General features: G+C 35.9%; 1 protein-coding gene across 4 annotated transcripts in view; it reads left to right on the forward strand.

Annotated features, from left to right (window-relative positions):
- The window catches only part of LOC138316073 (PH domain leucine-rich repeat-containing protein phosphatase 2-like), a 72473-nt gene that overhangs the window by 15969 nt on the left and 29267 nt on the right, over positions 1-27237 (forward strand). The window contains exons 1-2 of one of the 4 annotated variants that reach the window (XM_069257559.1): positions 2051-2127; positions 26262-26947. In XM_069257559.1, coding sequence (XP_069113660.1) covers positions 26281-26947 — 667 coding nt within the window. In that variant the 5' untranslated portion in view covers positions 2051-2127; positions 26262-26280. Of the gene's footprint in view, positions 1-2050; positions 2128-9105; positions 9254-18388; positions 20305-26261; positions 26948-27237 lie in introns of those variants that run through there. The other 3 variants (XM_069257558.1, XM_069257555.1, XM_069257557.1) reach the window with 3 other exon arrangements.

Below are 27237 nucleotides of genomic sequence, written 5' to 3' on the forward strand. Positions count from 1 at the left end.
GTCACTAATGTCTGTCCTAGATCCCATCCTTACTGTCCTTTGTTTCACTCCGTCACTAATGTCTGTCCTAGATCCTATCCTTACTGTCCTTTGTTTCACTCCGTCACTAATGTCTGTCCTAGATCCTATCCTTACTGTCCTTTGTTTCACTCCATCACTAATGTCTGTCCTAGATCCTATCCTTACTGTCCTTTGTTTCACTCCGTCACTAATGTCTGTCCTAGATCCTATCCTTACTGTCCTTTGTTTCACTCCATCACTAATGTCTGTCCTAGATCCCATCCTTACTGTCCTTTGTTTCACTCTGTCACTAATGTCTGTCCTAGATCCTATCCTTACTGTCCTTTGTTTCACTCTGTCACTAATGTCTGTCCTAGATCCTATCCTTACTGTCCTTTGTTTCACTCCGTCACTAATGTCTGTCCTAGATCCTATCCTTACTGTCCTTTGTTTCACTCTGTCACTAATGTCTGTCCTAGATCCCATCCTTACTGTCCTTTGTTTCACTCCGTCACTAATGTCTGTCCTAGATCCTATCCTTACTGTCCTTTGTTTCACTCAGTCACTTATGTCTGTCCTAGATCCTATCCTTACTGTCCTTTGTTTCACTCTGTCACTAATGTCTGTCCTAGATCCCATCCTTTCTGTCCTTTGTTTCACTCCGTCACTGATGTCTGTCCTAGATCCTATCCTTACTGTCCTTTGTTTCACTCAGTCACTAATGTCTGTCTTAGATCCCATCCTTTCTGTCCTTTGTTTTACTCCGTCACTGATGTCTGTCCTAGATCCCATCCTTACTGTCCTTTGTTTCACTCTGTAACTAATGTCTGTCCTAGATCCCATCCTTACTGTCCTTTGTTTCACTCCATCACTAATGTCTGTCCTAGATCCCATCCTTACTGTCCTTTGTTTCACTCTGTCACTAATGTCTGTCCTAGATCCCATCCTTACTGTCCTTTGTTTCACTCTGTCACTAATGTCTGTCCTAGATCCCATCCTTACTGTCCTTTGTTTCACTCTGTCACTAATGTCTGTCCTAGATCCTATCCTTACTGTCCTTTGTTTCACTCCATCACTAATGTCTGTCCTAGATCCTATCCTTACTGTCCTTTGTTTCACTCCATCACTAATGTCTGTCCTAGATCCTATCCTTACTGTCCTTTGTTTCACTCTCACTAATGTCCTTCCACTGTCCTTTGTTTCACTCTGTCACTTATGTCTGTCCTAGATCCCATCCTTACTGTCCTTTGTTTCACTCCGTCACTAATGTCTGTCCTAGATCCCATCCTTACTGTCCTTTGTTTCACTCTGTAACTGATGTCTGTCCTAGACCCTATCCTTACTGTCCTTTGTTTCACTCTGTCACTAATGTCTGTCCTAGATCCTATCCTTACAGTCCTTTGTTTCACTCTGTAACTAATGTCTGTCCTAGACCCTATCCTTACTGTCCTTTGTTTCACTCATCCACTGTCCTTTGTTTCACTCCATCACTAATGTCTGTCCTAGATCCCATCCTTACTGTCCTTTGTTTCACTCTGTAACTAATGTCTGTCCTAGACCCTATCCTTACTGTCCTTTGTTTCACTCCATCACTAATGTCTGTCCTACATCCCTTCCTTACTGTCCTTTGTTTCACTCTGTCACTAATGTCTGTCCCAGATCCCATCCTTACTGTCCTTTGTTTCACTCTGTAACTAATGTCTGTCCTAGATCCTATCCTTACTGTCCTTTCTAGATTGTATATGTATATGCAGTTGTGTCTTACAGACATTCTTAAATTACTATATAACAATATCATATCGCACAAATACACAGAAATAAGTGACAAAGCAAAACATGTGGTCCCTTAGGCATTTGGCAAGAAAACAATGATTTTATGTTTATAGGATGTGACTTGTTTATGATAAAATTTAATTAGGAAAATCTAAAAAGATATTTTTGGCAGATGATTCACACTTTGTTTACATTTTGGGAATGTGTAGGTGTTCAAATTACTTTCACTGTCAATTAGATGACATCCTGAATGGGTCCAATAGCACCACTGTCAAAGCCGTGTTATCATTTTACCTTAGTATAGTCTGTACTCTGTACCATGAGATGAGCGGAGGTAACATAGGACGTGTTGAGGTATGTAATTCAAGTTAAGTACATACTAATTGAAAAAGGGTCTTTAAAAAGACGTTTGTTTTGTAATACAATTCTCTTCTCTCAATTTCTTAATTCTCTTTGTGAGTATTTTGGATGAGTCATCAGAAAATAAAAATGCTATAAAAAGTCACGTTAGTCCTACTAATGGAACAGCTGCTCTATTTCTATAGTTTGATTAAATATCTGATCTAATTCAGGGAAAGTAAATTCACAACTTAGTACAGTTGATTCATGGATCAGTAGATTTGTAAATGTAAATCATTTAGATTACTCCCACTTGTATAATTGTAGTGTTACTCAAAAGTTGTTGAATCATACTAAAATGTATCAGTATTTCCTAATGGTTTGTTGGACTGTGACATGAGATGACACTGCGAAACTGTTCTTTGCCAATATTTGTGATATATAGCCGAGTTCTGTACTACTTTTGGAGTGACGTTTTTTTGTGACTTGTCCCGAACCTGGTTCTAATGTTCCGATCAGTAGTTGGACAGTAATCATGGAAGCAGAGCCAGGTATTACCGAAGTCAGGGTCACCAGGTATGTCGTTTTGCTCACTTAGGTCATTTTATGATCACATTCAAACTTTCACTTCAAATGGAACACTAGTTTTCAAAAGAATTATTGAAAAAAAGTATTTCTTTTGGGGCAAAATATTGATTATAGAGGCCATTGATTACCTACCATGAGTTATTTTCAGTAAAAAAAAAATAAAAAAAAAACATTTAAACTTTTGGGTCAAAGCGGTCAAAGAACTTTTTATAACAGGCCTATACAACTTCTGAAAGTGAGTTATCTCCCTTGATATGTAAGCGGGGTGAAGTATGATACCCACATAATAACAATAATTCCAAGGAATGCATGGTTTTAGAATAACAATTTGTTTCAAACTGAAAATCATTGTTTTCTTTACTTAAAACTTTTATCAATATTGGCAACCACTTGACATCTGTACTATGATACTAACTTATTTTCTCATGCTTCATTGGGAAAGATAAAAATGGGCCTGCATTTTGAATGGCTCTATATAATAGTTATATGTAGTAACATATAATTACTGAGCATTAAAATACTTACTAGGAGGTGAAGTTATTGACTTTTTATTGCTTTAGTCTAATATGTTGTGTGAGGAAAACTTCTTTGTTGAAACTTAAATTATTAACTCATTTAAATTCACTTTTCAAACAAAGATTATCTTTACACAAAAAATTAGGACTTTTAATTGCTTCTGATACTTTTCTTGTGTGACTTGTGAGTTCATATAGCAGGAGCTATCTGGAGGCTGTGATGGATGTTAGAATAGAATTGATACGGTATGACAAAACATGATACTGTATTTATATGCCCTGGTCTCTGTAATCACACAAACCAAAGCATTACTTGGGGTACTGTTGACATTCACTTTTGATCTATTGTACTATGAGTGTAGTAAATGTATGCATGGTCAGATTTTGGGAGAAGTAATTATACTATTCTTTGAATTTAGGACAATTGAAACATTTCATATCCATGCATGAACAATTGGCACATGATTATTAATTGATGTAACAGGATTGGACGGGGTCGATCATCAGTGACCAGGTAGCTTAGTCGGTAGAGCACTCGGCTAGTGTTCTGAGGGTCCCAGGTTCGAATACCGGTCTGGTCGATTCATTTTCTCCTCCCCTGTTACAGAATTGGCGCCCCACTAAATAAGCCATGTTGGTGGTGTTTGGAAGGGTCTCGTATGTCTTCGAGGGCGAAGACTTCCAGAAAGGAGGAGGAGTGTAGCAGGACTGAACTGGGTCGATCATCTGTGACCAGGTAGCTCAGTCAGTAGAGCACTCGGCTAGTGTTCATAGGGTCCTGGGTACGAATCCCGGTCTGGCTGCTCTCCTGTTACATTGAATTAAATATTGGCAAAGGTTATCCAGTGACTTGATTCTACTTCAAGATAGCCAGAATTAAACCTCAGTATTGTTACCATGGCAACAATTTTTTATTATAAAAATCGCATTTTTCATAACCATTCACTGCCTTACTTATCTATTATGGCCTGGTTGAGAGGGTACTATTGCCTCATAGTATTGTCGAGGGATGGAATAGTGCCTGAGTCGAGGGCGAGGGCACTATCCCATCATGAGACAATACTATGAGGCAATAGTGCCTATTCAACCAGGCCATAATGGGTTTAGTACATCACCTTGACATAAGACCGTTTTCCATGTCATCGCAATAGAAGCACGTCAAGCGATACCTCGCAACGCTATCTTCATTTCCACACCACGTTGTTAAAAGTACAACATATGAATTGTCGCAGAAATATGGGATTCTATAAAAATGGGATTCAGCTTCATGAAGATTAAAAGTAGATCAATATAGAACATTAGTGAACTGTCTTCTGTAGAAAAATAACATTTACTTCCATCCCAGCACACAGCAGTCTGTCCGCCATCTTGACGTCTTGGTCGAAGCGCAATGTTATAATGACGTCATGTAATGGTGACGTCATGACGTCATGTAATGGTGACGTCACAATACATTCATGTTCAATTTGAGCCAGTTCAATAGTGTCTGATTGCACGGGCACTATTGCAAATAGCACCCATGTGTGTAGCCAATCAGAATCCAGTATTCTGTCACGTGATGCACTAAATATAATTATATGACTAACACCATATGGTATTATGAAGATATTTTGTTGTCAAGATAGGAAAGCATCAAGTACAGGTGTTTTAAATGATGTGTGCAGACACATGCTTTTGTCTTCAAGATGGTGACTTATTATTAGTGTGGAAGAAAGTGAGAAAATTGTGCCCACACATATTTTAACATATCTCTGAAAGTCATCTTAAAGTATGACTAAATGAAGACTGTATATTGTTTCAGTACTATTTATGATCAGGCTATCAGTAAATCAGACATTCCTTTTCTGAGGTTTTTTGAAGAAATGTTATTAACTTGCACGATCCTTTTTTTAGTTTACATGTTGAGTAAACCTAAGTCTTGTTACCGAATCCAGCTGTGTACAGTTATCAGGGAATCCATAAACAACAATCATAGCAAAGCAGGTTTAGTATTATGTTACCATTGCCACAAGAGCTTTCCATTTTAGAGTAGAATTTTTTTACTTGTCAGAATCTCATATTTACTACTTGTATTGTCAAAAAATATCACCTATTTTTTTACTTGGACAATACAAGCAGTCATAAATTATTAGTGTTTAACAAAATGATTAAAAACATTTCTGCAATTTTCAAATGTTGAATTTAGAACAAGAATGACAACTTGAGAAAAAGATAAAATTTTCTTGACAAGATTTTTATTTGAGATAGCTTTGTATTACGTACGGTAGTGATTAGTGTCATGTGACCTCTCCCACAATGCACTAGTCCTGATGACCTACATTGATGTAATTTGATCTATTTTTATCGCAGAATCTGAATTTTAAACAAGCCAAGCTGTAATTACGATATAGCGTATGATTGCATATCTAAAATTTCGGAAATATTATGGTATTAGTCCTAAACCAACAACGTTTCTATCCTAATTTATCTCCATAAATTATATAATTCAAACACATATATAAACAATTTCTAAATTACTGATTCTGTTATGTATACATGACTAATTTTGTGAAATCTTTTTGAAGATCGATTGACAGATTGACAAATTGGGTGGTTTGAGTGTTAACAAATATACATAACATGAAAAGTACAAAACATTACTACTACTAGCTCTCCATGAATTGAACAGCACAGCATTGGTTAATAGGTAAACATATACATTCAAAATACTTGTATTTGCAGTATTACAATTATAAGTGTGAGGTACAACAATATATATATGAAATCTATTGTCCAGATAATTTTATGGAGCCATAAAATGTATAATTTCTCTTTGACACTACAGTGAGGTCGAAAAAATTATAAAATATATGGCATGCTCCAAAAACACAGAAAAGCAATTGCAACTTGCATACATACATGCACCTGTATATATATATCGGTATATTATATGTACCGTATGTACGTGATGTAATATCAATGTCACCTGACGTTTAGCCTTGAGTGTACTTTTCAGGAGGGACCCTTAAAATTGCCTCCATTGACAATTACAATAATATAGTGCTACAATTATATGTAATTTAAGAAACTTGTATCTTTTTATGTGTAAGCCGTGCCAGATTATAATACCAATTTCTTTGAGGGAATCTTAACCTTGGACGATACACTGTGGATTAACTTGCTGTCTCTATGAATGTCTTTGGTGGTTGACTTTGCCCTTGATTGATCCCGACGGATTACACATAAATTACGTACTTGTCTTTTCTGTAAAATTCAGAGGTGTTATTAAAATATGACAGTCTCAGTGAAATAGGGACGACTAAGTCTTTTCTTGAATGTATAGGATTATTCAATATTTCACACTCTGTGGTTCGGCAACAACGAACACCAGAGCGCTTTCCCACGACATCTAAAATTATGTACATGCCATGCACCACTTCATGTTAAATAGACACTGCGTGTTCATATACTTCAAAGTTATACTTTTATGATGGTGTTGTTTCTTCAAGTGTGATGTAAATGTTATGGGTTGGAGAGGCTAGGCTTATAGGTATTATGGGTTGACGGAGCATGAAGATAGCTTAATTGTGTTATAAATACATATCAGTTCTGAATGTTATTTATAAATGCTTAAAATCAATGATTTTATGAGAAAAAAATGGAATTTAGTAATCATCATGTTAAGTATAATTGTATGGTGTTTACTTTAACTTTAATGATAGATTTTTTTTTTTGTAAAGATATCTAACTTACTATGTTTGGAAGACTAAGATAAAGTATGACCTTTCAAAGATCTGCAAGGTTAAACAAATTACCTCCCATGCTACTGAACTATTACAGCATATCTATATGCTACTGAACTATTACAGCATATCTATATGTTTAGATTAAAGTTGTATTTCTGGTAATTTTCACTGTAACGATATATTGCTTAAAGTGAATATTCGGGCAAAGAAAACCAGTCTAAATGCGTTCATTGGCCTTCCAAAAGTTCTCATATATTAATACGACGATCAAGTTCTGCTTACGTTTCCCAGTTCTGACTATTAAAAGAAAGAAAAGTTGAAAGCATTGAAAGCGAGGCTGCGTGGAAATGTAACCACGGACATAGTCAGCCGGGAGGACGTTTTAGGATTCCTATACTTTAAATTTATTTCTTTTTGCGCAGATAGATTCTGACGAGAGATTTTATTTTTCTATATCATAAGATATTATACTGGATACATTCACACCATTTTTACCGACTTTGGCCATCCTTGCCCGACTGTTCACTTTAAACATTTGATATTTGAACATGCATATGTAACTTATTGATTAAGCTCCCCAAAAGAATATGTCGGCCTATAAGAGCTCCGAAATCTAGGGATCATATATTCCTGGTTTTGAATACAGCGCCTTCAATCACCGCCATGTTCAGTACCTTTGGCTTTTGTCGGAATTCCGAATCGTACCACGTGACTTATGTCCACACGTCCTGCACGCGGTGATCCAGGTAACTAGCATAAGCGCACATGTGTTTGTTAACGTTTTCCTTCTGGCTAATATGAGCAAATCGTGCTGGTATATGTCCACAGAGCGAGTATTTGAAACATCTAATTCACACATTGCCATAATTCAATATTGTGTGTATCAAATATTGTAATGTGCAAGCATCATTTTCTTTGTAGATCCAGTCTGCTGAGGTCAACCGCATGTTTTGTTTATGAAAAAAATTGTTGACATTTGGTTTCACAACTCTCATGTTACTTCGAGATTGTCGCGATGATGTTCGGAAGAGTTCGGAATGATTTGGCATCTTTCGAGCTTATTTTTGACGGGTACACGTTAAACAGATTTTTTACTTCTATGATTAAAAATACTTCCAGTGCTGCAACTTCAGAAAAAGTGGTAAAAGTAGAAAGTTTAAACCTCGGACAGACGGGGAAAAATGTGTATAACACTTAAACAGTTTTCACTATGACAAAAAGAACGAAAGTGATAGACCATACAACTTTAATTATAATACCACCAAATTTTATTTTACAATAGTAAAACAGGACCTTATAGGATACGAGGTGAGAAATGAACTGGTCCTATCAGGGATTTTATAATTTGCTAAATGCAATTGGCAGGAAACTTTACTTGCATTTGTTTAGGACAATAAATTGCCTTCTGTCCCTCAAATGATCATTGTTGTTAAAAGTGGCCAAAGCTTGAAAATGAACAAAAACAGTTCATCTGTTTTTAAAAACATTTCAGATATATAAATATAACTAATCACATAAAGAGGCTATGTAATGTACAGTCTAATAGTATACATTTCAGATACATAAATATAACTAATCACATAAAGAGGCTGCTATGTAATGTACAGTCTAATAGTATACATTTCAGATACAGAAATATAACTAATCACATAAAAAGGCTATGCGATGTTAGTCTAATAAAAAAAGATTGTCTGCCATAAATAAAGTGATAAGAATCAAAAAGGTATAATGGAGTTTTAAATTATGTTGAGAGCTTGTCGTTATTTGATAGAACGAGTGTCTAGAGACATATACCAACACCAGCATCTAAACGTAAACATCACATCTCGGCCCACGTCACCGTCTCAGATCTACCCGTCACTGAGTCATTCCACATTTACCGGCCAATAAATAAAATCTGTTATGTTGAGTTTTGTATCGCTGGTCACTGGCGACCACTCACACTCAATAGAGACATTCGTCAGTATTAAATATGACCAGTGGGGAGAGATATGCCTGACACCCTAAGTGTCCTCCGATCTGATAACTGGATTTTAAATGACTTCTTAGGAGTCTTTGTTTGTCCAATTCTTATTGATATAGGGTGAAATGTCAATGTTAACCCTGCTGTGTACTCATATTTTACCTATACATCGTAATATTTGTAGCGGTATATGAAGCGGAATTCCAAGGATAACATATCGGAAAGGATCAATTTCACCTGTATATAAATCATATGGAAGGACGTAGAGTGTCTAGAGGCATTTTATCGGTGTTGTGACGGGCGCACAGGCCTGGGGGTAATTCGTACCTGTGTCTTTATCGTCTGGCAAGGTGAGATGTAATTAACAATGTCACATAATTCATGTGAGACTGAATACTGTGATTCCTGTATTCATGTATCTTATTGTAATGTTTATAATTTATTTTCCTTTTTGATTCCTCTTAAAAACATAAGATATTCATCAAGATGAATCATTTATTCAATCAAAACAGTAACCAGGCAGTGATAGAATATTTAAATTCATAGATAAAATAGTTTTCATTAACTAAGGCAAAAGAACTTAAATTTTGAAATTTCTGTTATTTGTTTGAACATATCATTAGCAAATATGATTGTATGATGTAAGAAAGCGAAGGTTATTGGGGAAGCAGATCTAGACCTGGTTTTGATATGGTTTGGTGGACAGTGGGTTTCAGGTCTCTGACTGCCATATACCTTACTGTAAACAGGGTGATTATGGAATTAGGGATATAAAAAATGGAAGATCGGAAGTTATCGCAACAGGCACAAGAGAGCTCATTGGTTCTTCAATTTATTGAATGTTAGATGCAATTAAAAGTAAAAGGTTTCAGGGTCAATGATTTATTAGTCTGTACATTTTGTACACTGTAAAAAGTAATTTACAAACAACGAAAATATCAATGAAATTAATTAATAGTATATATAAATAAAACTTTACATAAAAAAAAACTAAAAAACATTGTAAAAAAAAATATTTTATGTATAAAAACTGACTGAATTTGTCTGCAGATTGATCGTCTAAATTTTCGTACTGATTTCTTTTAAGTTCAATAGCCTTACATAACCTCGAAAATATCAATCTGGGGGTTTAATTCAACACTATTGATCTGAGTTACGGTTATTTGTCAGAATGACATCTAGCATTTTGATAGAAACGTAAAAACTTTTGGATTCATTTTGTGTTGATGTTTAAACTGGACATGATTAAGGAACTGCAGAACCTGAGACCATGCCCTAGCTTTAGTGTTATTATTTTGGCCCATGGAATGTTACAGGCCACTGTAATAGAGTGCATGATTATCTCTTTCTCTGCTAGGGATCAAACTTTGGACCTTTGGCTTACTTGTCTAAATAAAGTGTAAAACAAAAATTATTCCATCCTTGTATATTACAGAGTTAACTCCCTTGATGGTAGGTATCAATTGCGTCATCATTATTATGTTAGCAAAATTGATGTCATTTTCTCTGAAAAGTGTGATGTTACGCTCACAAACACATGATGTCACAATCAATACCTACTCGCAAGGGCAGATAACTCTGTGAAATGCAAATACAGAATAGATGACATTATAATGTATCAGGAGAAATTGTGACAAGCAGATCGAGAACCTCTGAAGAGTTGGATAGTCTATAGATTGAGATACAATGGTGATCAACCTAGCTATTTCAGTTCACACTACACTTCTCACTCATTTCTAAAAGTCTTTGCATCCAAGACACACAAGACTACTATATCACTGCTATGGATATTTAGGTGGATGCCCTGCAGTTCTGCAACAAAGGGAGGAGCAAATGTATCCGCCATACTGGGGTTTTGAACCTGGGACCTCCAAACACTACTACTGAATGAGCTAACCTGCCTGGTTGATGAGAGTATTTTCTAATGTAAGGTTATGGTCTCCTTATATATATATATAATTGTTGTATCATCCGATGGTAAAAGTAGTATATTACTGATCAATTCCTAATTGTACATCATGTGTCAATCATTGGCATGCACATAAATACAGTACTAAAACTTTATTCATGAGGTCTGGCTACCTGTGTGACAGGTTTGTTGTCCATACTTATGTTGATATGATATGTTTTTACCTGTAGAACTGTAAATTGATTTGGTTTATATAAAATAACACCAGGTATATAGTTGGTAGCAGAGTTTTTTCCCCTCTGACAGGATTATAAAAGCTGTTTTGACCGTTTGTACTTGTATACCTGTATCGTCGTTACAGGTGTGACCTGGCAGTGTACCTCAATGTCGTACAATACAGGTGAGGTGTCCCTTTGTAGGGACCAGCGGGGGTCCTTCTAGCCTGAAGGACTGAGGAGGACAACCGTTACTATCCCTACAATTATACCACTGTGGACCTGTCGTCAGGCTTTTACTTCTGGCTGACGGTCCTCCTAATTACCACAGGGATTTCTACAGCTCCTTGATCCTTCCACCTTGACTCCTCACCTGGTCTCCCAATAGGGCAACCATATCATTTCCTCCAGGTTAATCCAGCCAGACTTATAGCTTTGGCACTGCTACTTTGAAAAAAAATGTTTTGATAAATATAAAGTATCTGTTTTATTATATAGCTAATCCAAGTCTGAGGGATAACTGCAGGCTTAAAAACACTTTTCATCTATGGCAGTTATAAGTGAGTGTTCAAATGTAAAAGAAAAGAAATGCACTGGTTTGTGCTAGCTGACATATGGTTTGATATGATCTTAGCCAGGGCATTTATAATTCTTTTATTACTTGCGACTTTACGGAGTAGACCTAACACCCAACTTCAATTAGATTGTTATTCATTAATGAAGGTGTAATTGAATAGTTCAGTTGGTTTAAAATTTGATAATTTGGGCTCTTATCTTTTTGTTTGTTTGATTGAATTAATGTCCTATTACAACCAAGGTCATTGAAGGACCAACACCCATGTATGTGGTGTGAAAAGTGTGGTACATGTTTTGGGAGACTGCAGTATATTTGTGATGTGTGTTCATGTAAAAGATAAATTCTTGCTCTTTTTAAAGTGCTATCTCACCAAAGCATGCTGCCAAAGACATCCAACAAGTACACCTCATTGGTTACATTATACAGACAACGAGCAAAGACATCCAACAAGTACACCTCATTGGTCACATTATACAGACAACGAGCAAAGACATCCAACAAGTACACCTCATTGGTCACATTATACAGACAACGAGCAAAGACACCCAACAAGTACACCTCATTGGTCACATTATACAGACAACGAGCAAAGACACCCAACAAGTACACCTCATTGGTCACATTATACAGACAACGAGCAAAGACATCCAACAAGTACACCTCATTGGTCACATTATACAGACAACGAGCAAAGACACCCAACAAGTACACCTCATTGGTCACATTATACAGACAACGAGCAAAGACATCCAACAAGTACACCTCATTGGTCACATTATACAGACAACGAGCAAAGACACCCAACAAGTACACCTCATTGGTCACATTATACAGACAACGAGCAAAGACACCCAACAAGTACACCTCATTGGTCACATTATACAGACAACGAGCAAAGACACCCAACAAGTACACCTCATTGGTCACATTATACGGACAACGAGCAAAGACACCCAACAAGTACACCTCATTGGTCACATTATACGGACAACGAGCAAAGACACCCAACAAGTACACCTCATTGGTCACATTATACGGACAACGAGCAAAGACACCCAACAAGTACACCTCATTGGTCACATTATACGGACATCGAGCAAAGACACCCAACAAGTACACCTCATTGGTCACATTATACAGACAACGAGCAAAGACATCCAACAAGTACACCTCATTGGTCACATTATACAGACAACGAGCAAAGACACCCAACAAGTACACCTCATTGGTCACATCATACGGACAACGAGCAAAGACACCCAACAAGTACACCTCATTGGTCACATTATACGGACAACGAGCAAAGACACCCAACAAGTACACCTCATTGGTCACATTATACGGACAACGAGCAAAGACATCCAACAAGTACACCTCATTGGTCACATTATACAGACGAGCAAAGACACCCAACAAGTACACCTCATTGGTCACATTATACGGACAACGAGCAAAGACACCCAACAAGTACACCTCATTGGTCACATTATACGGACAACGAGCAAAGACATCCAACAAGTACACCTCATTGGTCACATTATACGGACAACGAGCAAAGACACCCAACAAGTACACCTCATTGGTCACATTATACAGACAGCGAGCAAAGACATCCAACAAGTACACCTCATTGGTCACATTATACGGACAAGGAGCAAACCAGTCGTCCCACTTCCTTTATGCTGATTGTTACTTAATTCATCATCAGTGTTATCATGATCATTCCAATGTGGGCCAACATTCTGTTGACTTTCTAGGTGGTCACATTGAGGTCTTAGATACAGTACGATATGGGTCAAGAGCTTGTAGTGTTCATCAGGTGACTACTATGGTATTTCCTGCTCTGGACAATTAATGTAATTGCAAACGTTCTGAATGACAGTTTTATCAGAGAGAAATACTGAGGCTAGATAACTGTTGTACTGATCACTTACTGACTAACATACAACATCTAGATAATAAAGCCTGGCTGTACAGGAATTGTTGATCTTGTTTACTCATGTAGTTTATCCTTTAATTTGGTACAGATTAAATGGAATAGACCCACATTTAAGACACATGAATCTGTATATATATTGTATCAGATTGGTCTGGTTTGCTAGCTGTCTTTTGACTGTTAATTTAAAAAAAAAATGTTGTGATACTTACCATCCATTTTAAATATGATTCTAGAAAAATGAAGTTGGAAACTAAGGGGAGATAATTATATAATCAAGTTAACAGTGGAATTTAGAAAGCATACAATCTTCACATACACTTCGTAACCATGCCAGTAATAAGATGCTTAATGTCTTAAGGTTTGGATGTTATACTGGAATCAAGGTTAACATTTGTAGATGATGTATTAGGTTTATTGCTGAGGAATCTTTGTATTCAAACATTACTACCTGTACTGTTGTACAAGTCATTCAATCTTGCAGGTGTTTCTAATTATTACAGAACCCTGGTTGGCAAAAACGGTTTTGATATTGATCAACAGTTATTTTGTAAAAACATGCATTCTTATTTGTATTGCTATCAAGAGCAATTAATTTGTTGCAAGAATTCCACTTTATTTGATTTGTGGAGGTCACTTGTGACAGGTTTCACTGCTGTACTGAGGTGCCATGATGGTGAAGGCTGCCCTAAGATCAGTGTATTAATTATGTCATTATAATGTATAACAGAGTCATTGTGACACCCTTTATTCTGCTGGTGTGGGGTTTGTTCCTATGAGTTATGTCCCTTTGATAGTGTGACAATGTCATTTTCACTTAGTGTGACAATATCATATCAACTTTTCATTGGAGTGGTGTCATTAACAAAAACTCAACATTACTTGACATTTGCCTTATTACATAAACTTAATTAAGATTCTGTTATGTGTATTTCATCAAACCAACCAGTTTATGATTAGAAAAATGAAGTATTTATCACCAGCTACCGTTCTTCAAATGCGTGTTTTAAGTTCTAAAACATCGCACAGTGATCCAATGATTGGTATCAATGATGTGCGTAAGTGAAAGAAGTTATTAGAAAAATGTTCTTGTACTATATTCAGAAGGTTAAACGGTTCAAGTGACAAAACATATTTGTACAGGTTTTCAGATTTGTCTGTAGAATTCATTGTGAGTTCAAACAAAATGAGCCCATTTACCTTTCACCATCTCCCCATTATGGTAGTTCTATATTAGCAAATTGGTTTGATGCGACTTTTGAATTTGGTAATGTAAATATTTGCCCTGTTAAAGCTGTTTATCAGGACCTAGACGCCTGATTTATAGACTGTTGTTAGATTCTATAGGTGATGTGTATCTATAAGATTTACTGTTAAGTGTTCCGCGGTGCATTTCTCTGTCCCCTCTATTGTCAGACGAGGTGTTGATATGGGCGTCCCTTAGAACATAATCCCTCCAATGGAACTAATTCTGTTTTCAAACAAAAGAGGGTTTCTTCTCGAAAAGACAATTAGAGACAACCACTTTTCCTTGATAGAAAAACTAAATGGTATTCTACCCGATGATCCCAAAGTGAAACAAGGTCACTAGTGTCGTCAGCTTAATTGATTTTCTAAGATTGAACAAGCCTGGATATTTAAGATGTTCATGACATTTTTGTTAGAATATAAATGTTCCAATAAGTACCAGTATGTGGTACGCGTACCAATACATTGTGATACCAAGTCAATATTAGATACTCTCAAATCCTGAAATCTCTGATTCTCAAATACATGTACAATCAAGTCATTATATAATATGCAATATTTGTATAATAAAATATGATATATTATGAAGAAATGAATAGAGCCGTATATAGATGACCAAATAAGTTACAGCAACCTAATATGGTTTGGTTAAGAACAACATTGTTTTTGTAACAAAAGATAAAAGTCGCTAAGATAAAAGACATTCAACTCAATGACCATGGACTATAGATATGAAGATTTGTTGCCTTATATTTCTGTTAGTTGTTACAGTATCAGATATATGGGTAGGTGTAAATATATTTAACAGGAGAGGATACAATTTAGCGGTCAGACTGGCATTCAAACTCAGTACCTCTAATCAAAAGCCGAATGCTCTACCAATTGAGCTATCATTCTGGTTATCTTGTCACCGATAATTGACCATTGCCAGTTCCACATCCCCCTTCCTTTCAAAAATCTTTGGCATGGAAAACTTAACCATTTACACATATCTGTCTCAGAGACTGGGGAGAAGATATATATAGCTGACAGATCAGGGTTCAAACCTTCAACCTCCAAACACTAGCCAATGCTCTACTCATCGATTGAGCTATTTGTCAAGGATGGTCAAACTAGTTTTGCTACAAATGTTCCTGTGAAAAAATTGTTGCTAGATGTTCATTATACAGTAATTATGTAACTTTGTCCCCAAGAAAGCTAGATAAGGAGTTTAAAGGTATGTACTCAAAGAAACAACACGGGCTATAAAGACTGGCTATCCCTGTATAACCTACTACACACAGTATCAATGGTACACGTCTTGGTTTACCAAACTCTACCTAAACATGGATATCATGTGTTCATTTACAGTAGTTAAGTTGGCTATTCCAAAAGGGAAGGGAATCTCAAATATCTACACAGTTATGGGATATGTACACTATCAGAAAAAATCTCGATAAAAGACTACAGTTTAGGGGAAATATTTGTGAAAAGTAGAGATCTGTTTATAGATGCCGGTAAACACAGGTGTTCACGAAAGACAAAATACAGAATTTTACATCAAAGTAATACATTGTTCTGAAGAACTTAAGAGGTATTTTGTAAAAAGTAATGTATTTCTAAAGCTCAAGATATATATTACTTCATCTGTAACAACGGGTATAAGCATTCAAAGGGAGACTACCATGTGTGATGTTCGGTGGGAATTTACACACAGATTTCACATGAGATTGTCACCAGCTACTGCATGCAAATTAATTAATGCAAGGTACCTCAAAACAACCTGGCCTCGATTTCTCAAAACAAAAGTGCAGACTTAAGTCAAAACTTAAGTTTTTTCTCCTTATGTAACTTATATGAAAACTTATGACTTAAGTCAGTTTTGGACTTAAGTTTGTTTTGCAAAATCGGGGCCAGGATCCTTACAATAAATTAAAACCCAAACTTATAAAGCTGTGAAATTTCATTTACTAAATTCATAAGCAAAAATTGAAAATGCAAGGAAGTTTAAACAACCTGTAAGATTATGCAGGTAATTCTTTCAGAATATAAAAGAAGCTAGACAGATCATAATATACAAAAAGAGAAACCTTTATCATTTAAATAATATTTAAATTCCAATAGACTCAAGAAGAATGCGGATATATTTATTATCTATGAAAGGCTGTGTATATGAAGGGTATTGAATTACATCATTCTGTGAGAACTATGACAGCTTTCTTGGTCTGACAAATTCATTCATTCTGTCCCGCATACACCAGTGTGTCTAAACTCTTACAAACAGGGGCCGCGGTGGCCGAGTGGTTAAGATGTCCCGACATATTACCACAAGCCCTCCACCTCTGGGAAGCGGGTTCGAATCCCATGTGGGGCAGTTGCCAGGTACTGACCGTTGGTCGGTGGTTTTTCTCCGGGTACTCCGGCTTTCCTCCACCAACAAACCTGGCACGTCCTTACATGACCCTGGCTGTTAATAGGACGTAAAAATAAACAAACCAAAAAATCTTACAAACAATGGAGTTTTAAAAGACTTCAAATGCCTTTCAAATCTCTTCATTGTGGCATGAATGTTTTCTCAGTTGTGAAATTATGAATTTTAATATACCATTTGATGTATCACATAGTGAAACTGATCTTGTGGCGTAATGTACAATGTAAAGGCTAATGTTTGTATTATAGAACTGCATGTGGTGCCATGAATAATGCAGGTTGTGTAGATTCATTATATGTTCCAGGTATTTTGCAGAATTGCACAAATTTGGTTTAGAAGTAGTATATATGTCCATTTTATGTACCGTAATAAAAACCAACTTGTAAAAAAAATGACCTTCATTTATGATCATTACCAAAAGGTGAGGTTTTAAAGAATCATGATTAATTGGTAAAACAAAATCACAGTACTCTGTGATGGTATGGATATAAGCTGCAGCTGGACTTAAGTAAAATAGTATAGTACATATATATATTAATTTATATGGATATTAAGAGGAATATGATATTAACAGACACGATATCAAGTGAAATTTGAGTTGATATTATTCATTATTTATTTGATATCAATCAATTATGGATAAATTACTTAACCAGAAAATAGACATACATGTACAGATGTTTTGATATTTAGGTTATTATATGCTGGTTTGCTGCCTTCATGACTCTTCCTATTATATGTATTGATATATGTGAAGACAGGTAAGATATAGATCAATATGTTGGAAGATAGGTAAGGTATATATCAATATATTCCTATACATGTAGTATATTTAGACAGGTATATATTGATATCTGTCCACGATATATCATCCGTGCCGACTGTGACCGATTGGTCTGATATTACCTCATCTGTCACTGTAGACTAGAGTCTAAGCAGAGTGTCACTTAGCTTGCCTGTTTGTGTATTCAGTGACACAATTCAAACATACAAACAGGTTTTCAGTTCCTAAAAGCTTTTCATGGGTCAATAAAGTGACCAATGTTGAATAGATACTTTCTCTAATGAACTGTGGCGCTTCGTTGGTCGCTTAAAGGATCTTTGTAAGACGGCCTGCAGGTCAAAGGACTGTTATATTTGAACAGGCTAACATTAGTATTTACAAGTTTTAAAGTAAACACCGGTCGGATATTCAATGTTTAATTACATAAGCTTTCAATTATAGGGTTGATTGGCGCTAAACTCCATGTTTAAAAGTCTAATGCATGCAAAGAGTGTATTTTGATTTGCATGTAGTGGAATAATTAGTCTGGGAACAGGATCCTTGATGAGAAATCGTAAAAGGAGAAAATCTTATAGATGGCTGCTGTGTATTGTGTGATGTGTGATCGCTGAGGCATAACGATATTTTGTGGTGAGAGTAGGTAGACTAATATACAATGGATGTCGAATCAAATTCCTTCATGTCGCGGATCTGTCTGTAACAACAGTGACAAAACTGTCAAGCTATGCCACAAATTTATGGAGGTGGAATCGATTAATCGGCTGCCAAACAACACAGTTTTTATCTTCGTTATAGGTGTACATCATAATATCCCTGATCTGTACCTGTTCATGTCTGTGACACAGAGAACATGTAATATTGTCGCACGCCTGTGCACTAAATAAAACCACAACAGGTTGCTTCATTTCAAATGACCAGTATTTGTGGAGACTAACAAAATGTCACCTTCGATCTGATCAGAGGATTTAAACATTGAATACCTGTAGTTTGTCACACACTTAAGTTTAAAAAGTACATAGATAATCATTGAGGACTTATTAATTATATGTATGATTGGGAAAGCTTTTATGGTGTAGTGTTATTTTTAAAGGGAAGTATTAAGTCTAATAGATTACCAGTGAACCTATTGAGCGACCGGCCAGGAATTTTAAAGACACTGTGACGCTACAGTCTGATTACCTGGGTGGACCGGGTATAGGGATGAGAAAGGACATGCTCTGGTTACTTACCTACAAAACGGTGGATGTGTATCTCTTCCTAGATCACCTTACGGAATCCTGACAATGTTTACATTGTAGGACACCCAACTTTTAATTTCAATTTTTATTTTCTGAGATATTACTGTGTGTTGGCAGTGCTCTGTACATGTAGGAAGTGATCAGGACTGAGGATAATTAGTGGAGCTGGCGACCTCTTGATCTCTAATCTGGTCATCAAGTCCTACAATATTTGGTACAAAGGATTATAGTTATTGTGCGGAGGACATAGGAACGTCCACCCTACTGCTCTCAGGGTGGTGACACATTGGCTGCTATTGTCATCTACTCATTTCTCTGTGGATACCTGTTCCTTTCTTTGTTGGAAAATATGTGGAGTGCATGAAGGTGTACAGAGTAACGGTACACATACCTGGTGTGTGAATTACAATTAGCTTAATGTTGTTTAGGGAGAAAGTGTGAAAAGTGTTCACTGAGTGTGTGGTGGCTGGGTAGCAGGGTCAAGGACTGGACAGGTACCTGAGTGGATCACCTCAGTGGAATTATCACTTCTACAATCATAATGGATATTGGTGTAGTCTAGAGCTTAATGGACGACAGCAAGATGGTGGTATAAAGTTGCTTTACCGCCGGGAGAAATTCCTGGACAAACTACAACATTACTGTTTTTCACACTAGACAAGAATCTAATATTCATAATGACACTGGTGACATTCGCAGGGTGACCATTGCAAATTGTCATGAGGAAAGAGGCAGATTATTTTACCAGTTAGCAAAGATAGAAATCAAAAACTTGCCGAGGAATCTGTGACACGGGTATTAATTTCTAGTGCAAAAAGGAGGTGTTAAAAGCAATCATAAGCTGATTTAAGTGAGGATTCTGTGATACAAGGAAATTGATACAGCAAGGAAGAATGTAGTGATTGTAAAGGTTGTGAGGAGTTACATGTAGAATTTACAGAAGGAATGAGACCATTTATAGAGAGGATGTGAGGTAGACAGTTGTCGTCATGGATATGGAGTCGGAGGATACAGTGTCTCCTCTTCCTTCCTTACCTGGCCGTTCCTATAACTACAAACATGTTATACTTCCCTTCAACAGGCGGTAAGGCTCACCTTTGGTTTTATAAAGTAAACAAAGCAAAGTATAAGGCGGTGCCATTTGATTAATGATTTATTAATGAAGTTGAAATTGATTCAGAACAAAGTTTATCAGATAATCTAAAGTCAATTTTCTAAATGAGTTAAGCTAATATTTCATACTAAAAAAAAGTAACAATGTTGCCATTATTTTGGACTTCACTAGATTAGGATTCAATAAATTAATATACCAGAGGGGATTCTGTAGACTTCCTTTTTATGTTGACTTTATAAACATTCAATGTGTGTGGGGCAGTGATACAGGATGGTACAGAACAACACAGGCTTAAAATTTGGGAGGGATGATGATGATGATCAACGATGGTGATAGTGATGATTGAAAGACATGCAGTCATTAACACCACAATCAATTTCTACCATGTACTGATGTCATACTGTTTTCTTGTTAAGTGGGATATCATACTGATATACTGTTTTCTTGTTTATTGGAATATTATACTGATGTCATACTGTTTTCTTGTTTAGTGGGATATCATACTGATATCATACTGTTTTCTTGTTTATTGGAATATTATACTGATGTCATACTGTTTTCTTGTTTAGTGGGATATCATACTGATGTCAGACTGTTTTCTTGTTTAGTGGGATATGTCTAATGGAGAAATCCTCAGACAATGCTGTTTTACAATAGATAACGGTGGGATGTAAAACCACAAATATGTGTGAATCATTGTTTACAAGATGTTTGTAAGACTGCTATCCTCTGGGCTTTCACCCACCCAATATATAAGCTTCTTAATGATCACCAAACATTATAAACTCTCCAATAATACTGTGATAAAAATGTAGAAAATTTAATTTCCATGTTTGTGTAAAATAGAGGCTGTTTAACTTGCTTGTTTATGTAAACATTTAAATACTGTAAATGTAAGAACTAAACAAGAGATAAACCTGTAGTTTCCAAAGTGTTTTCAGGAATGTCAGTTATATATTGTAATGTTGAGAGTTTACAGTACCTAAAGAGGTTTAAAAGGTCAAGGCCACAGTGAAATCATTCATTATTTAATTTGTTTGAAATAGAACCAATCCTTGTGATATTATTGCTATTCTTTATGACAATATTGTTCATTTTGCACTGACAAAGTTAAGCATGTGACTCAGTGTAACTGTGTTGATATACCATATTAATATATTCTACAAGCAATAAGAGGCAGTCAGGTTCAGTTAAATTATTTACATGAGTCAGAATGTGGTTACAATTTTATGACCTTTTTGTTAAGTTTTTACAAAAATACAGCTATACATGTGTATAGACCTGACTTATGCTACATGTATATTGGATATTTTCATTGTCATTTCTAAATAACACAGGTGAGGTTATATCATTTTACAGAAATGTTAAAAGCAAATTTTAAGATGTTATTATCCCCAACAATCATCCAGAAACCTGTTACGGATTTTTTTTACTGGAATAACAACAACATGACTTTAAAGCTTTTGTTGCAGTAAAGATGTACAAACATATTTTCTTTCCTTTTTTGAGGTTTCAACAAGAAATTATGAATTGATCAGAGTACATACAACACAATGTTCCTGAGTATGTTGATGGAGTTATGTTTGGCAGCTGTTAGATTGATTTGCATTTCGTCATGGGTTTTGTCATTGGTAAAAAAACAACCCAGAATATTAAAATGCTAATGTTGGTTGTAAGGTATCAATTCACAGTTTCAGAAAGTACATGTTTTCTGTTACTTACAGCTAGTAAAAGACATGTTAGTATGTATATAATAAAAAAAAATTTGAACCAAAACTATACCCATGCATAGACCAAAAGAAAATATCTTAACATTCATGCTAATTTGAGCTACATGACAGAGGGTTAAGTTCCTTGGCTTTTATAACCTTGCAGATAGTACCTTGAGAGTTATGTTAAAATGGCCCTTGGTTTATAGATTCTGAGAGAGTTATGGCCCTTAGTTCATGGATTATAAGAGAGTTATGGCCCTTGGTTTATGAATTATAAGAGAGTTATGGCCCTTGGTTTTATGAATTATAAGAGAGTTATGACCCTTGATTTATGAATTCAGAGAGAGTTATGACCCTTGATTTACAGATTTTGAGAGAGGTATGTCCCTTGGGTCACAACGCTCTTAGAAAAGAGTTATGACCTTTGCTTTACGTAGCCCTACAAGAGTTATGGACCTTGGTTTATGAATTATAAGAGAGTTATGGCCCTTGGTTTATGAATTATAAGAGAGTGATGACACTTGGTTTATGAATTCAGGGAGAGTTATGACCCTTGATTTACAGATTTTGAGAGAGGTATGTCCCTTGGGTCACAACGCTCTTAGGAAAGAGTTATGACCTTTGCTTTACGTAGCCCTACAAGAGTTATGGACCTTGGTTTGCACAGCTCTATGAGAGAGTTAAGGGCCTTGAATTACAGATTATGTGAGAGTTATGTCCCCTGGGTCACAAAGGCCTTAATTACAAAGCAGTTATAACCTCCTCATGCAGTTGGCAATGAGCATTACTTAAAGCTATACATGTCACTATCGTTTTGAATTTGATTATTAAGCTCAAACTAGTTTATAGAATAATGACCTTTTGTTTTCTAAACAACATCAGGCCATTGTATTTAATCATATAATTTTATTAATTATAATGTTAAGTCCAGATCATAGTTACAGTCATCCTTTAGAGCAGGTATGAAAGGATATGTAACTGTCATGTTAATTTCATTAATATTGATATAGATAAAAAACACTTGATGAAATATTTTGAGAACAATGCTAAAAGGATATCATTGTCCTACAAGCACTCAATGAATCATTAAAAAACCAGGTGATTATTATTATAATATTTGGAAACAGTATAATCCTAAGTTATATATTGACCTTACTTAAATTCAGACAGTGAAGTCATTATACTGCAAATTGAAGTTTGAGGTGGTGAGTAATATCATGGAAATGTTTGACCTTAGTTGTAATATTCAGGTTAAATATTGAGATATTGGTACGATAGAAGGCCTACGGTGTGACACATCAGGGTTTGTGGTAGGATAGTTGTGACCGGCCAGGGTATCGTAAGTCTGTTACCTATAGATGTAACACCTGACAATAAATATCATTCCCTTCTGAATCATCTGGCTGTACCTTTTTAGCAGTCTGTCTGTTTACCACATAAGTAACCTGCTGTTTTACAGTATTTTCTCAGATTCTCCAAGGTGAGTCACCAGTTCGTGGGTGTGGATAGTGGGTATTAACTTGTTGATGAGGCTAATATTACAGTCTTATTAAGGTCTTTATATCCAGACAGTTAAAGTTGGTGTGTTTTATACCTATAGTTATACCTACCTTGGCTACCAATGAGCTGAAGAAGCATGCTCTGGCAACTGAGTAACAGTGACCATGTATATTTAACACTGTACAAGCCACATTAACCCGTTCCTTTTATACATTGACATACATTTAATTGAACTTTCTGATGATTATAGTCAATACATGCAATGTTTATCAAAAACATTTTACTATTGTTCATTGATGACAGCAATGAAAAAAGATCTTACTATTAAATTAAAAGCATACAGGAATCAATGAAAAAAGATACAAGGAAATGAAAAACAAAAGCTCAAAGGTCTTTCATTTCATATGTAAATGAATCCTAAATCATATAGGTGAATTGAGCTTCAAATGAATATTTCTAAAATTAATCAATGGTTTGTGTGACCTCTCGTTGATAATTCCAAAGGCTTGCTGTTTTAATGTTGTAATCCTGATTGAAACAGCAGACTTTTTAAAAATATTGTATGAAAACCCCTTACAATCAATGCTCTTTGCTAATTTTGATTGAGAATGTGATTTCATTTAATTTCATATGAAGAATGTTCTTATTTCTGTAGTGAAAAGATTCCATAAAAATATCGTCTTTCAACTTTTACAAATTCCTGTATACAGTAGTCTTTTCAGGGATGGCTGGCCATGGTGTCAACATTATACATACTATAAAGGATAACTTTAACGGTTTATTCACAAGGAAATGTTGATTAATATCAAATTGGAGACTTGGAATGGCTTAAATGAAAAAATGGGTCAAATGATCTGGCTCGGATATTTCATATATAAAAAAATGGACGATATACAATATAGTTTGTCTGTATTAAAAACTATCCACAATAGCTAGGTTGTATTTAGAAGTAAAGCAAATTCTATTCCACAAATAAAACACCTTAGTAACTATATACAATTAAACATGTTTATAATGAACATGCTTACAATGAATTCATGGTTATAACTTATTAATTTTCATTTCCTATTAAGGGACGAAAGAAGTTTATGTGTATTACAGAATCTGCTTATAATGAAGTGATTCTGTTGGTCCCAAAAGGTTTGTTATAGCCATTTTGTTTTGTAGTACCTGTTTCATTGAAGAACTAATCATTGCAAAATTTAAATTAGAAAAAATCTGAAGAAAGTGTTATACCTGGTAATACCTTTTTCATGTACATCATCTTTAAAGATTGTGTTTCTGATATAATGGTGGTGCTATGAAGGGGAAAACAGTTTAGGGTTGACATACACAACTTACATGGGTCTGAATCAAACTTTAAAGAAGCAAGAACATAAGTTATTTTGTAGGTCAGCGTCAAAGTTCAAAGTTGGAAGTATGCAGTAATATTTTTAAGCTCTTGGCCGGCTTATCCTTTTTTGCAATAAAGTGTAATTAATAGTCCTTACAGTGGCCTTGTGTCACTTCCCACAGATATTAGAGTATTATAGCACTATAAGTAGATCCTAGTCCAATCCTAGTCCAGGTCAGAGCTCTCCCCAGGCAGGAATTATACACGAGCTCTATATAAAGACTAGCACCATGTGTAATATACACTATTTATATTGAAAACAGGATCTAGTGTACTCTTAAAAAGGCGTACTTCTGAAAAATTGACAAAAGAATTAGGTAGAGGATGATGTAGATTGTATAGAACATTGATAAAGGATGGTATGAAGTAAGGTATGGGATCAGTTATTGGACCAGTAATTTGTGTTGTATGTATCTCTAGACTTTCTGTCTTCATATCACTGTGTGATTCCCTATACTCAATACTGTACCTGAACTGAGTCGGTACGTCACCTGTCCATTTATATGTGTAATTATAATATAATGTAATGGCTGATGTGTCTTAATGCATGTCTGTAGAATTAAGATGTTTATGCATGTCTGCAGGTAATGAATTGAAATGTCATCAACTTATCTTTTATACTTAATTAATATTTCATTAAGTATACCTCTCCTGCTTATGTATGTTGTCTGCAACAAGCTGTGACTGCCACCTGTATAATTAAGATTAATTAATTGATCTGTACCAATTAAAATGATACTCAAGCAGGTCTGTGTTAGCATTATCCATCAAAATAATATAACCTGAATTATTTCTAAAGTGCTGTACATTGCACTGTAATATCATATCTATATACTTGATTGGATTACCGTATAGAACCAATCAAAATAAAATGAGCTGTGAAACACTGCTGTATGATTGCATTTTACACTTGTATCTGCATGCCAGCATGATATATATAATGTAAGAGGTTTTGATCCTCTTTTTGATAGAGACTGTACCTAATGCTACTATATTTGGCTCAATAAGTGCTTGTTCCCTATAAATGCCCCTCCCCCATTTGGGGCCCCAATTCACTTTCATTGTCAAAATGTATGAAAACCATGTAGGTTTCTCTATTTGATATGTATTTGTAAATTGATTAATGTGCAATAATTTTATAAAAGATTAGGTCAAGGTTGGTCATATTAAGTGCCCCTTCATTTTTCCCCCCTATTTTTAGCGGCTTTGGGCACTTTTTTGGTCGAATACGATGTAAGACCAAAGTGGATGTTGTTTCAGAATTGCACTATGTAATTAGGTATTTTGCCTTGTATAAAATGTTTACCTGATGTATGTTGCAGGACCAATGTAACCTTGGACATGCCGCGGGGCAGTGATAGCTCCCTCAGCCAAGTCAGTATCAGCAGCCATTCTAGTTCCCAAGGGAGCTACGCCAGCCAGAGCACAACGCGGGGTCGTAACGAGGACTTGCATGGCTTCAGCGCCCCCTATCAGGGAGCGGAGGCATGGTGGAGCGTGGGCGGGTTCCTAGATCAGGGACTCACTCATCAGAGTGTTGGGTTGTCCCTCCACAAACACGGAGATGAGGACACGTGGGACCTGTCCGACTCGCTCGCTGACCTCTACCACGAGGTCAATAAACGGGACAAGGAAGCTCTTGACCAATCAAATGAGGAGGAGGAAGAACCTGACAATAATAATAAAGTGTACAGTATTGACAAACAGTGGATAGACCAAGACACAAGTAATGGATTTATCCGTGTGTTCGATTCCAACTCGGAATCATCCAGACTTTTCCCATCCACATTGTCAACCACAGCACAGAAAATATGTTTTCAGTGTGGGAGACCACCAAACTCCCTCCATATTCAGTTTAATGGAGACATCATTCGAAGGCTGGAACCTTTTGACAGTCCCCTAGCTCTACAGAACGAGTACCTACAGAAAATTGGATATAGAGATATACACAAGATTCAGGAAATGGGGTCTAACGACTGCTTACCATGGCTTGTCAAGTTTTATGCAGGTAAGTTACGCTTGGTATTCATTATAGGATCACCAAAACCCAGTTTCATCAACAATTTCCCATAGAAAAGCATAACAGAGGATAAGGAAAAAAACTTCAGTTTTAGGAACATTCCTTTACTCCTGTAATACTTTCCTATGGGAAATTTTAAGTTATGGAATTACTGTTCTAGACTCAGTTTTAAATATAATGTGATCTGGCCTCAGTTTCAAGAACAGTCCTTAACTGATAATTTTACATGCATGAGAGCGCATAGCTGCATTATCGAAGTTAAGAAACTTCCTTATCTT

The sequence above is a fragment of the Argopecten irradians genome, chromosome 2, assembly GCF_041381155.1.
Source record: "Argopecten irradians isolate NY chromosome 2, Ai_NY, whole genome shotgun sequence".
NCBI classification, from domain to species: Eukaryota; Metazoa; Mollusca; class Bivalvia; order Pectinida; family Pectinidae; genus Argopecten; species Argopecten irradians.